This window comes from Pararge aegeria, chromosome 17 (assembly GCF_905163445.1).
Source record: "Pararge aegeria chromosome 17, ilParAegt1.1, whole genome shotgun sequence".
NCBI lineage: Eukaryota > Metazoa > Arthropoda > Insecta > Lepidoptera > Nymphalidae > Pararge > Pararge aegeria.
Genome location: NC_053196.1, coordinates 8,252,894 through 8,267,999, shown reverse-complemented (window position 1 = coordinate 8,267,999; position 15,106 = coordinate 8,252,894). Strand labels below are relative to the sequence as shown.

Here is a 15,106-nt window from a genome sequence, read left to right as displayed (position 1 = left end):
TATTTTCGAAATAAATTAGTTCATCAGCCGTCAATATTCTACTTACCTATGATAATAATTATAGAACATGTAATGAATAAAAATTAAAACGCTTGATTTCAATCTAAGAATTACAATTCTTATAATATTTTATAAATGCGAAGGTCTTATGGATGGATTGATGAATGGGTGTTATTACTCTTTCACTTGTTTTAAAATAATACATTATTTGCGAAAGTGTTTTATAAACATTTTGTCAATCCTTATCCAAATAAATACGTTATTCAGCACAAGTATTAAATCTATACTTATAATAAAACTGTAACGGGTCAATTTCTGTACATTGGAGATATTTTTAATTTTTTTTTTGAGAGAACTCTATAACCGATACTGAACCCAAAATTGTAACTTTTTTCGTTCGTCTGTCTGCCTATCTGTCTGTTGAAAACTAGGTACTGAATGAAATCGAATGAAACTTTGTACGATTTGAGTTCATTCTTCGAGAAAGGACAACGCGAATATCAGCTCAGTTTGTTTCTGAGGGGGATGAAAGAGTTTTACGATTTATCACTATAACTCTGTCAAATGTTAACCGATTTATTTATTCTTTTTTACTGGTTAATTTATACAAAGGGCACCCATCAATTTACTACTTTGGTTCAACGTTGCTTACCCAGCGCTATCTACTATGCTGCTTTTATGTCCTACAGAATTTGCAGTCATTCGTTATAGGTAATTTAAAATATTTTAAATAAGGCAAAACGGTTCGCGGGTAAAAACAAAAGCAGGTTACATCTGTTTCGCCATATTAATTCTGATTCAAATAAATAGTTTTTTTTATCATCAAGCGTATGTATGTATCAGTAAAACACCTTTAAATCGTTCTTATCGGATATTTGCACTACTTAAAAATATGTACTGATATGTAATGATTTTTACATATTTTAGTATCTCCTCTCTTAATTTAACGGGCATAATTCGTTATTAGTGATCACACATCTCTCAAATAAAGTGTTCTTACGGGATGCTTTAAAAACAAAAACAAACGCAGGCGAAGTCGAATAATACAGATAAAAAACGAGAGAACAGTGAACTAAATGGACTATAATTCCCAGCTATATCCTCACTAAAAATAGACATACCTCTTAAATTGATGGCATTGGCGATAGAGATCTCAGAGACAGTGGTGATGGCCGTCGGCTGCTCGAATCTTAGGTTAGGGGAAGAAGACTCCACCTGTCCTAATGCTTCTACCTGGATGGGTGTAGCTGGCTCTTCAATTTCCACTGGCTTATAATATATATTCTCTCGCGGCACTTCAGACTCTCCGGGGTCTTCTTCAAATTCAGGATAGTCACCGTACTCTGAAAAGATATTTTTGATTAGTGGTACTACTCTAATATTCATCAATATCCGGTCCAGTGCTGAACTCAAAGACTCTTCTAACGGTAGGGTGTGCCCATAACACACTAACACGGAGGACGCTGCTGCCCTCCCTCGTTACATTCCCTAAGTAGCAAGTACTGCACTGCTGGAAGTGAAGAGGTAGTGACAACTGTATTGTGATCTGCCGTCCCCACACTGTACGATGATGATGACTCTAATCATATGAAGCTAACTCTAATCATAATAATCCCTATCCCCACTAATATTATAAATGTGAATGTAAGTTTGTTTGTTACGCTTTCATGCAAAAACTACTAAACCGATCATCACGAAACTTTGTACACATATTCTTGAAGGTATTAGAAGTAATATAGGATGCTTTTCATCCCGAAATTAAGCTCAGTTCCCTTGGGAGACGGGACGAAAGTGTTTGACGATTTTATACCAGGCTTAGCTATCCTAAATACATAAAGTGCTGCCACATTTATGAGGCACATGTCTTTCGAAAAACAAAAGCGAACATAGTCGCGGGCAACAGCTAGTAATATATAAATTTAATTAAAAAATTCCTTATTCATGTAGGCGTATCACAGGCACTTAAGAAGCGTTCATACATATATGTTTACATAATTGTAAGGGGATGGTGATAACTTCGGACACCAACTTTAATCTAAAGCTACGAGGGCTCCAAATGAGCCCACAACAAACTTAGCCGGGTATTTTTTTTTGTTATCACCATCTCACAGCAATTTAATTTTAAGATATGCAGTTAGAGCGATTCAATCAAGCCATTCTTGAGGATGGCAAAGAATGAACTTGCGAGCTATCGAAGAATCGAGTGGCACGAAGAGGATGTGGATGTGCTGGGCGGTTTTCGTTTCTGGAGGAAATAATCCTCTCTCGGTCAGTGAGTCAAAAACACTCCTAAATTAGCTTTTGTAGTTAAGAAGGTGTACTAATCTATCAACCTTTCGAAGGTTTAAATGATAAAAAGCCTATTTCACCACCATCTGGTAAGTGTATAGCTTCTTCACAAACTTCGTGTTCAAGAAATAAATAAGTGTCAAAACTTACTTTTAGGCTATTCAACACTTGTTATTAGTTAGTCAAACAGGCCCTACTCTTAAGTGTGGCTTAGACTGCTACTAACACAAATTTGTGATATTTGAATCCTTAGTTAAAGTTACAGGTTAAAGGTTAACGTAAGATGAGTCGCGTAATAAATACCAAGAAGATTTTCAATAAAATCGGAAATACACGACAGTATTTACCTTGCCGTTTGTTTAATGAAATTTATAAAGAACCCCATCCAAATTCATGTTGACTTATAATATTGCAGGAAATTTTCATTGGAATACACCCAATTAAACTAACGAAAACGTTTTATACACGAATTTTACTTATCTTAATTAAAGTAATGTTATAGTTAATATTTAAATTACCTAGTTTCCACCCCTTACTACCGTTTTGAATATCTGTGTTCTCGCGGTACTTAAATATTTCTACGGGAAAGAAAATACGTATCCTTGCTGCCTTAGCTTGTTGTAGTCTACGACAATGCAACATCACTTTTTCATAATTCTTACAAAGTTCAGCCGTTTATGTCTGGTTGATTTACGAATATTCTCATATCTTTACTAACTTTATTACATAAAAACAAAGTCAAAGAAGTTACTACTAAGGTTTAGTCGTAACTTAGTTTAATTTCTCTATTTTTACCTCTTTGCTTTTTATATTAGTAGTAGTAGTATTGGTGATTTATTACTGAGGCACTATCTGACCTCACAAGAAGACTCAGAGCCACTCAGCGTACAATCGAAAGAGCTATGTTAGGAGTATCTCTACGTGATCAAATCAGAAATGAAGAGATCCGCAGAAGAACTAGAGTTACCGACATACGAGTAGCTCAACGGGGCGGGGCACATAGCTAGGAGATCCGATGGACGTTGGGGTTTTTTTTTTGTGGTGATGGAGTGACAACCCCGCACCGATAAGCGCAGCGTTGGTCGACCCCTAACCAGGTGGACAGACGGCATCAAAGGAGTTGCGGGGAGCCGCTGGATACAAGCGGCCAAGCATCGCGGAGTTTGGAACGCCCTACAACAGACCTATGTCCTGCAGTGGACGTCAATCGGTTGATTTGATGATGATGATATGTTCCATCATACCTATCATGAGTCTTATAACGGGTTTAGACCATATCCCTTATAGGAGATATGATTTTAGGGCAAATTCACTTCATGCTTCTCCAAAGTTGGTGAGTTTATACGATTAGTTTCACATGTTAAAATACATTAGGCGTCATTATCGCTAAAAGTAATATACAATAGGCAACCTAGTGGGCACATTATATACCAAAAGTAGTTATTAATATATTTAACTAATATATCCAAACGATGTATTCATAGCCTTCGGACTTCGGATACACTTTAAGGGGGCCGAGTTCTAATCCCAGAACGCACCTCTACCTTTCTAAGTTATGTGCGTTTTAAGCGTTGTTTAAGTGTGAAACGTGAAGAAAAAGTTCGTGAGGAAACATGCATGCTTGAGAGTTCCAAATAATGTTCTCAAAGGCGTGTGGAGTCCATCAAAAAAATTCAAAATTCAAAAATCATTTATTTCAAGTAGGCCTAATATAAGCACTTTTGAAACGTCAAGTCTGTCTGTTTGTAGTGATTCTACCACCGGTTCGGAAGGCAGATTCTACCGAGAAGAAGCCGGCAAGAAACTCAGCAGTTGCTCTTTTCCAACATCAACAATTTACATTTTGCATTTTAACATTCATTTTTCTATCTTGTGAGAGCTGAAAGCGGAGCCGGATGCTTCCAAGCAACCTTGTCATTAAAAAATTCATCAATTGTATAGTAACCTCGCTGTAATAAATGTGTTTTAACAAATTCTTTAAACTTGTGCATTGGCAGGTCCAAAATCATATTATAAAAGCGTATACTCAATCCCACAAATGATCCCTGCACCTTACGCAGACGATATGCAGATGACACTAATTTATGACCATTTCTTGTAAGTCGACTGTTTATGTCCACTTTTTGTTTATAAAGACTAATATGAGACATCAACCTGAGGAGTAGTTGTTATGCCATATGTGCCTATACACCGGTAACCACGCCAAAGCTGCTTGCCGGTTGAAATAAGCATGGCGGTAGAACTTTCCCAGAAGAGCTCTATCAAAAAAAGTATGTTCTATTAAAGTTTAATTGTCTTACCAGAGCTGTACGGATCTCCAGACTCCTTTATTATTTCTATAGGGTCAATCGGCGGAGCATACCACGGTCTTCTCGAGTAGACCTTCTTTCTGTTTACCGTCCGCTCAGTATCATCAGCGTTCTGATAACTTGATGGAGACAAGTTTAACATCTCTAAACATTGATTGAGACCTGCAACAATGAATGGTGAAATGTGTTACGTTTTTCTTTAAAAAAATTAAAAAAGTGCGAAATTGGCCACGTATTATAGTAATAATAGACGACAAAGCAGATGGCCTGATGTTAGTTGAAAACCATCTTATAAACAACAACAGTCCGCAGGGCATGTAAAAACATGTACTACAAATTGACCGGCAACCTGCGTCGTAGGTTAACCCCGCAAACACGCCCTTTAGACTAGAACACAGCAATGTCCGCACATTTTGAATGTTGATTTGAATTGAATTGAATTGATGAGCTCTGTCACAAAAAGCTACTATTAATTTGGATAATTGATAAAACACAGTGATAAGAATATCATCGAACTATCAGGCATGTTTCCCAACTGGCCTCTTTAAGGTTTAATGTTTTCAATATAATGAAATTATTTTTAAGTACTTATAACAGCCTCTGTAAGCAATTAAATATAACATGCTTATTCCTGAGATTTCTCCATGACATTCTTAAAGGCGTGTGAAGTCCACCAATCCGTACTGGGACTACGACCTAAGCCCTTCTCGCTATGGAAGACCCGTGCTCTGAAGTGGGTCAGCAATGGGTTGACATTATGAATGTAGCAGTATGATTAATGCTTACGAATCTAGTTTGCAATTATCTTAATTGCAAATTCGATTCGTAAACCTCGTCATAGAATATTAATATCCCAACTTTAGTCACACTCCGCCTCGCTTATAGTAGAGTGATACATACGTTTCAACCCTACAAGTTTCTCCAATGTAAGTTTACTATACAAAACCTGAGTATATAAAGGAAAAATTATAAATAACTCTAAAGAATACTATTTATCGCACAGTAAATTAACGTACACAGGAAAACCCTACTTTCCTAACAACGCTAACCCAACCATTTTGAGCGCTTTACACAATAAAATACCAACTAATATACTGTTTCGTGCACTTAAGTGGATCGTAACTTGATATAATATATGAAATAGACTCCACAAACCAAAGTTAGATATAGACATACGTATATAGAATACAAATTTAAAAGATAAAATTTTTCGACTCACAATATGTTTTACTATTCAAACCCTTTTATTTGATACCCATATTAAGGGAGTTGTAAAAAAATATGTAATCCGCCTTCTCAGAAGGATTTTCATCAAATATCTAAAAACACTATCGACTGATGCACCTTTCAAACAAAATAAAAGCACACATTCACACACATACACACACGCAGCATACATACGCAGATACACGACTAACTTTTTTTGCTTCGGGGGTAAAAGACAACAGTTAACTAAACACAAGTAAGTGCCTTAGTTTTAGTTGTACTCTCTGTGCACATGTTTGGCAATTGTAATTCAATCAAGATACACACAGTACGCTTTTCAAGTACACTGCGTGGACACTGTATTTTGTCGACACCCACGTAAACATTTTCTAGCGGTCATGGTAGCTGAGCCTGTCATTGTCACCAAGGTAAATTTATTGGAATAAAAAAGAAATCTATATCAATATGCTATTCTACTAATGTTTGAAAATTACTCTGATTACGAAACGTACGGACAAATTGTTCTTTTATCGAAATAAAAGTCGTTAAAAAGTTATAGAAAGATGTTAGTTCAATACATGAGGTTTCCAACCACAATGAAAAACTTACCTACTCACTTATATAAACATGAATCATAAAGACGAATAGAATCAATTGATATGAATTAATTTAATATATAGTCCTTTTAAACAAAAAATGTTTCAAAATCAGCCTGTTAAAGCATATATATTTTAGTTTTAAGCATTACATTACCAAAAAAAAATCTTTCTAAATTTATTTCAACTCAGTAATGTTGCTGTTGCTGGGATAACTAGAAGTTTGTTCAAATATGTCTATTACTAAGAATTCGTTTCACACTTTAGTCTTGAACCGTGATCTTCACTTTTAAAGCTCACTTCATAATCTATCTCTACCATGTCCTGAATTATGATGACTTTTCTCGTAGATTTATGTAGAAGCTTCAATCTCAGCCCATAGTTGGTACGTTCCTCATCTCATCTCAGTGGTAAATTACAACGTGCTCTCGTACTATGTTTCAATTACTATATATTTATTGAGACCTATTTTAGAGTAAGCTGTTGTTAAGCTCTATTCACTGTTTCAGTTTCGAAAATTTTAATGAGGCCTATTTGTGAGCAATACGTGACATATTAAAAAAAAATCACGTGAATAAGCCAACTGTGTTACTTACTTAGCAAAAAATATTAATATGAAATTGGGAAAAATTGTTTAACTTTAAATGTGACTTTAAAATGTCTCGTTCTTGGAATACGATATAAATTATTTCATTTCAAAAGGTCAAAGACTAACAGTCTAGTTTTAAACTGAACTTAAAATGGAAATCTGTTTAATTTCATTGCACGCATTTATAAATGTATACAACAAAAATGCAACTAATTGATAGAAACCTCGACTTTTTAGGAAATTGCTAAAAATTGTTTAACTTTAAAATTTCTTTTTCTTGGAACACGATATTAATATTTATATATTTAGCCCCAAAGTAAGCGTAGCTTGTGTTATAGGTACTAAGAAGACTGATGAATAATTTTATAAATAATATACATAAATACTTATAATATACAAATAAACACCATGCACTGAAAAACATACATGTTCATCACAGAAACATTTTCCAGTAGTGGGAATCGAACCCAAGACCTTGGACTCAGTAATGAGGGTCGCTGCTAATTGCGCCAATCGGCCGTCAATGAAAAGATCAAAGACAAACAGTCTAGTTTTAAATCTGTTTCATTTGAAAACCTTTTAGGATTGTGTAACTTTTCTTTGACCGAAAATATTTCTTTAAACATGCTTAGTTATAATTTATCGTCGAAGTGCTAAAACGATTCTCACGGCCATCCAAACAATTTACCTAATTCGTCCGTCCATCAGTTTCATTCAATGCCGTCCTATTTCTTATCTAAATAGCTGTATCATTCAAACCCACATAAAAAGCCTTATTCTTAGACATATTTATGTTTTTACTCGCTGCGCCTCACGGTGTTTCCCGCGGACGTGAATGAAGCACGATATCCTGTAAATCGTCCGTGGGAATTTTACGTTTTTCCTAGATAAAAAGTACTCTATGTTATTTTCCGTTCTTTGACTAACGAATAAGTCGATTGGTTGCTAAAATAGGGAGTTAAGGAAGGACAAAATAAGCATTGGAACTTTCTCATTTTTAATATTAGTATGGATTATGAAATCTTTATTTAATGGTATTGACTATGCTATTAGTAAAATAGTTAAAAGATTAAATAAACTTATAGTATCACAACTCTTTTTGTATAAGTAACAGATACGTTTTATGTAGGTAAACTGAAACATAAATAGCTTATTTTATTTTTGTTTTCCAGCAACCCAATGGCACACCACACTTTAAATTCAATTAGAAATTCAAATCCCGCTGGACCGTATGTTATTTACAGAAATGTCACAGTTCTTCATGTGGAGTGTGCAAAAGGAAGTGGAATCAATTCCAACCGGAGATAGTTCTACCGAATGAAGTGAACTTGCTTCTACAAGTTGTTCAAAGTTGAATAAAACTAGTACATTTTAAAATAAATTTGTATCGGGATTTTTTTATTCCACTACAACACATTATATAGAGAGATCTTACCGCTTCTGTCTGTGTTTTTTTTTATTCTTCTTCTGTTTTTTTATTTTTGTGTGCAAATAGAGAGTTTAAATAAATAAATTATTAATGCAGTCATTAGTTATAGGAAATTATAAGTATTTTAAATGAGGCAAAACGGGAAAAAGGTCCTCCGGTCATTTGCGATTGGATTTGAATGTTGGCGTGATTTAAGTTTTCAAAGGTGATTAAAGCTCCAAAGAGCAAGTACAGATATATTATTCGCCCACACCGTTGGTTTAAATGTTATGTTGAAATACTATCTGTACGTAACTTTTATTGAGGTAGGCGTAGACTATTATGTTGCTACTGTCCGCTGAGTACTGTCCTCTATATCCAATTATTATTTAAATCGGTTAACATTTTGACGGAGTTATGGTCTAAAATCTTCAAACACTTTCATCCCCTCTCCCAAAGGAACTGAGATAAATATCGGGATAAAAAGTATCCTATGCCCTACCTCGCAGTATGGACTTAAATCGTGCAAAGTGTCATTTGAATTCATTCTGCGGGATGCGCGGCCATGATACAGACAGACGGGTAGACAGACAGGCAGACAGGCGAATAGACAAACAAAAATACAGTTTTGGCTTCAGTATTGATTATAGTGCTGAGTGTTCCCGAATTTTTTTTTATAATTTCTTCCATGTAAAGTATTTGACCCATTACAGTTTCATTACAAGCGTAGATTTAATTTATTTTTATTTATTTTATAACTGTGAAAATAACTTAATATATAGAGAAATACAATATATTAAATTATAGAGTAGTCGATGAGCAAAACAGCAGAACCTTTTTTCTAACATCAACACTTTTTAATTAATACAACGCAACTTACACATCTTTAACAAACATTTTCCAACTTGTGAAAGATGCAAGCTAGCTGTTTGCTTTTAAGCAATCTTGTCAAAACTTTCGTTGTTCACGAAATAATAATGTGTATAATTATTTCATGGACATAACGCGTTTCATTTTATGAAAGAAAATTATTAAACAACTTATGATTTTCGTAACTCTCATTGCCTAATATAAAAAGTTAAAGAGAATTGTTGTAAAATTATTTTTTCGTAAGCTTGAGATACATCGTATTATAATATTGTAGGTTGGTCTTTTAATCTCACGTAAAACGCTACATTTTGTTTAAAGGTTTCAAGAAAATAACTAGTAGCGTTGAAAATGTTTAAACTCAGATATTACCTTAGTAAATTGAGTCCGTAGTAATTTTGGTAATAATCGTTTACTTTCCTAAGCCTCTACAATTTTGCCGACAAGTCGGATTATCTAAATGGGTTTTGTAAAGCACTAAGAACAGCTCCGCGGTGATTAAGTCTGAAGCGTGACCCCAATGAAGATCATGTCACTTTTCCCTGAGACAAAGATTTTAACGATAACATTTACGTTAACATTGTTGCGGCTGTAAAATGTCGCTTCGGACAGTCTGAGTAGTAAATTTAGTTAGTATTAAGTTTGTACCTATACCAGATTGATTGGTTATTCAATAAGTGTTAAAAACTACGTGGGAAGCCAATAGAAAACCTTACAAAATTTAGAATTATTTATTTACGTTACAAATTCTGTTTCTTATTTTAATTAACATAAAAACTGCATAATATGTGATATAATATTTTATATTACGAGTAAGTTATAAAATATTTTTTAAGATTGAAAAAAAAAACCTTACATTTACTCCTCCGGATACTCTATATCTATCTCAATCTCTCGTAGGCTTCTTTTCAGCAGTTTCAAAGTCAAATTCAAATATTTCTCTATTTAAATAGGCACATAGATTCATTTCTGCTTCTGAGTGAATAATTACTTTTAATTGCGCAGGATTTTTTTATACCAGTTGACTCCGACTCCCTCCGGCATCACGTTTCATGTTTTGGAACATGGTAACCTTTGAAATATTTATTGGTAGAAAATTTTAATAAATCCAATCGTTCTGTTCTGTCCGTAAACAGACAGATAGCGGTCTTTATTTGGTTTTTTTTCGGTTGTGATTTTATAAAGAAACTTGACAAAGAGACTCTTGACATTTATTCTTTTATCTAGGTTTAGGAAACATTACAAAACAAGTTATATTTCTACTCAGATTATTGCTTTAATTAAGAAAGGAGCAGTTCATTCATAAAAGAGTCTGCCCTCATAGATAAGGAGTAAGACTTCAATTTCCTGCGAACTGTTGACTTCTTACCAAAGATAAATGTTTAATTAAAAGAAAACACTGCTATGAATGGCTGAATGGTGACTAAGAAAGAAAAGAATCTCGAGAGCCAAAACCTTCTCTAAGACTCTTTGATGAATAAACTACTTTTAGCGTCTATTATAACGTTTGAGAAAAAGACAACTTCTTTGTCCATTAACTGCAATCTCACCTGGTGGTAAAGGGCGGTAGCGGGCTAATGGGAATGGCATTAATATTAAAACCATACCCCATTAATCGGTTCCTATGCGGCATCGTACCAGAACGCTAAATCGCTTGGCGGCACATCTTTGTCTGTAGGGTAATAACTGTCATGGCGAGAGAGAGTTTAGAAATTGTAAATTGCTCCTGCTGCGAATCGAACCTGGGAACACAGTGCTCACCACCGCGTTCGGCAATCTATGATTTTTTTCAAAGTTAAAGTAAAATAGTGTTACGAGTTCCCTTGAATAAATATTGAAACTAAAACCGGATAAATACCATATTATTATTAACCATGAAAAGTGGTGCGTACCTATATATAAAATAAATTATAAATACATTTTCTTTTCATGAGTTTTGAAACAAGATAAATGTTTATGAAAAGAAAATACTGCGAAGAATGGATGAATGGTGACTGTAAAAATGAAAAAAAGGCTCACGGCAAATCGGTTGTTATAGAGCCTAAAGCCTTCTCTTGAGCCCTTTAAAAAATACGACTTTTAGCGTCACCAATAAAGCGTTAGCGTGAAAGGAAACGATGGATGTTACTAACGTAAAAGTTAAATTATGTTATGAATTAAACATTTCATTTGAATTCAACATAATGAAGATTTAATTACAAAAATAAACTAAAGAAAATGTTCGCATCTTTTCGGTCGACTTAATAAACTTCTGAGAAAACATGTTTATTATCATCATTCTCCAGCCTATTTAGTATTTATTAATTTGCCTTTAGGAGCAGCCTGCTGTACCTTTACTAAAAAAAACAATTTGGAGCTTAAACCAACTCCAGTGCGGGTTGGCGGGCTTTGAAAATGGTTGCCACATGATAGTGATAACAACTGAAACCAACTACTTAACTTCAGGCTGTTATTGAGAATATCATCATCACCATTTCAACCAGTGAACGTCCACTGCAGGACATAGGTCTTTTTTAGGGAACCCCAAATACCACGGTCTTGTGCCACTTGGGTACAGCGGCTCCCTGCGAGTCGCTTGATTATATCCGTCCACTAACGCTACTTTTACCGGTGCAAGGTTGCTATTCCAGCACCTTGGGACCCCAACGTCTCCGAGTTATGCCCTGCCCATTGCCACTTTAGCTTTGCGACTTTTTGAGCTATGTCGGTAACTCTGGTTCTTCTACGGACCTCCTTATTCCTGATTTGATCACGTAGCGATAGCTAGATAGCAATCAGATAGCGTCCAAGCATTTCTCTCTCCATCGCTCGCTGAATGACCCTGAGCTTTCTTATGGGCCCACAGTTAGCGACCACATTTCAGGGCTATGGGTCCTCACTGGCAACACGCACTGTTCGAAAACTTAGATCTTCAGGTACTGAGATATGAGAAGATATCACGGAGTTCCCCTAACGCTGCACATCCGAGTTGGATTCAGTCGTTTACGGAGTTACGCGACACCACCACTGCCACCATTGCTAATTAGTAGATATCAATTTGTTTGTGGTGGAGAAAAATGACGGGGATTTCAGAATTTATATTTTCTGAATCGGTCGTGCTGAGATACTACCGTGTCAGTGTAGCAAGACGAAGAGGTTTTGCTAAGCGATTTAACGTTCCGGTACGATGTTGCATAGGGACGAATTAGAAGATATAGGTTTAACGTAAACTGCCACACCCCTAACAGTTTAGCCCGCTACCACCCTAGACATCATTTACCACGAGGTGACACTAGTTAATTAACTAGTAAAGAAAAACAAAAAAAAGTGTTGTTTTCATCCGCAAATAAAAATAACTCATAAATAATGTAATGATCTGGACTTTGAATGAATACACTTTTATTGTACACCAAAGAAAAAAAGTAGTTACAGAGATATAAATACATATCAAGAGAGTACAATTTGGTGGCCTTATCGCTACATTGCGATTTCTTCCAGGCAACAACAAAACATAGAAAAGAGGTAGGTGGTGCAATAAATAAGATTTAAAATTATACAAATATAACTATAATATATACATATAAATATATTACATATAAATACAAATAAAATATAAACATACTTTATTATAATTATAGCGGTACTTCCCCATCCTAACTCAGTTCCCCAGACAATTGGTAATAAGTGAAGGACCAAGCAGATGGCCCACCCGATGATAAATGTGGAAAACCATCGCCTAATAACAGAGCAATTCTTCGCAGGGCATGCAAGAAACACGCCCTACAAAGTAGTTATTACTTATAAAAGTGCCAGCCTGAGTTCATCAATCTCTGGCGTAGGTGTTACGCGGCACACCGGCAACCACGCCCTTCAAATCGGAACACAGCAACGCTGCTTGGCCGTCGTACTTCCTGAAAGAGCTTTGTCACAAACTAACCGCATTCTGCGTACTGTCAATCACAAGACTTGCTCGAACGCGTGCTTCTTTGAAGCACTCTGGGCGCAAGCTTACGACGTAGATCGAACGTAGCGGTTTTGCTATGCGTGAGTAGAATATCAATGATGACAATGTAGGTTTAGAATCCGATAAAGGTCACAGACAACGTATGACGTCATCATAAATTTGGTATGCAGGCAGCACTAAGAGTTTTAACGACCTTTTTACCCGACTACAGGAAAGTTCTATGTTTATTTGGTGCCCACTAACCCGTATTGGATTAGAATTGCCTGAACTCTGCATCCCATTTTCCTGCGAGAGATAAGGAGTATGCCCAATAGTGGGACATCCATCAGCTCATAATGATGAGAGCGTCGTAAGCCAGATCTTTTCCATCGTAATTCTCCTTGTTTTCAAATCTTATTTATTTAATGCCAGTTTGCTTAGCTTGAAGCCTCAAGCCTCAAGACCTCAAGTTTTGATTTGCTTTCTATATTAGTTATTTATTTTAAGACAATCGACTGAAGTTGTGTGCGTTTTAAGCAATAAAAATATCACGTGCTTCAACGGTAAAGGAAAACATCGTGAGGAAGCCTGCATACCTGAGAGTTCTCCATGATTTTCTCAAAGGTGTGTGAAGTCCACCAATCCGCACTGAGCCAGCGCGGTGGACTACAGCCTCCGCCTAAAATGAGAGGGGGTTATCTCATTTTAGGCGGAGACCCGTGCCCTGTAGTGGGCCGGTAATGGGTTGATTAGATGATGATGAATCGACTGATATTAGTATTTTTCATTTGAATATAGAGTATGACTGTGCTTAAATAATAGCTTTTAAAAAAAACTACTTTGTTATAGATCTGAGAGAATAACATTTAGAATATATTATTTGTTTGAGTTGTGGTTTTTTTCGATAAATTCTCCTATTTTATCACAATTCGCAACCAACTGGCAACGATAGTGTACAAATATTAAATTAATAACATATAGACTACACTTTTCTAGGTGATGACTTTTCATTAACCATCAGGTAGTCTTCTCCGGAGATCCGGAGATTCTCTGAAAGTTTCATTGAAATCAAAAGTGAAAAGTGACAAAAGTGTGTCTGCATATATATATATATATATATATATATCTATATATATATATATATATATATAAGACAAAGTGTGTGGGTATGTTCTGTATAGGCTCCAAAACGGCTGGACCGATTTCAATGAAACTTTCAGAGAATCTCCGGATGGACCTGGCGAGTAATCCTGTAAATTTTGGTGACGATCGGAGCACTCCTATTTTTGAACTGTCAAACTGTCAAATACAGCTTTTATTTACTATGATGATATTCTATTGTTGAGTGTACATGGGTGTAGATAATGATCTTCACCCGCCCGAGAAGAGAATAGAAGAGAATTAATACGGAGAGAAATAAATGATTTAATATATTATGAGACTTCAATTAAAAATTTAATGATGTAAGTTTATTGTTTAAGCAAAATCTAGACCGGCGAAGCGGGCTGGGTACGCTAGTATATAATAAAGAGAAAAGTAGCCACAAAAAGCGATTTTTTTTATTTCAAAATTCTAAGTCAAATAACATGCCGAACACTGTCTTCCATAAAAGAGCAGAGCTATGCCCAGCTTTAGACGTAAACATGCTGACAATGATGCCATACGCAAGAAAGAAGGACAAATGATCCCTAGCAAAACTCAATTAAAACTCAAGAAAAACTCATTTAAACTACGAAACTTATATTTTCTTAAATGCCATACAAATACTTAAAGAAGATAAAAAATAAATAAGTCCAAGTTCATACTAATTTATTACAAATGGAAATTAAAATGCAAACTGGGCGAAGGTACAATCTGCAAATTAACAGCAACCGTTATTACTTCACCTTGCTCACACATCACACTGCTTGTATAAAATAA

General features: G+C 35.3%; 1 protein-coding gene across 1 annotated transcript in view; it reads right to left on the bottom strand.

Moving 5' to 3' along the window:
- The window catches only part of LOC120631143 (synaptotagmin-15-like), a 50,331-nt gene extending 45,591 nt beyond the window's left edge, over positions 1 to 4,740 (bottom strand). The window contains exons 1-2 of the mRNA XM_039900591.1: positions 4,590 to 4,740; positions 1,122 to 1,343 (exon numbers count right to left, since the gene is read on the bottom strand). Coding sequence (XP_039756525.1) covers positions 1,122 to 1,343; positions 4,590 to 4,740 — 373 coding nt within the window. The remainder of the gene's footprint in view (positions 1 to 1,121; positions 1,344 to 4,589) is intronic.
- Between the last annotated feature and the right edge of the window lie 10,366 nt (positions 4,741 to 15,106).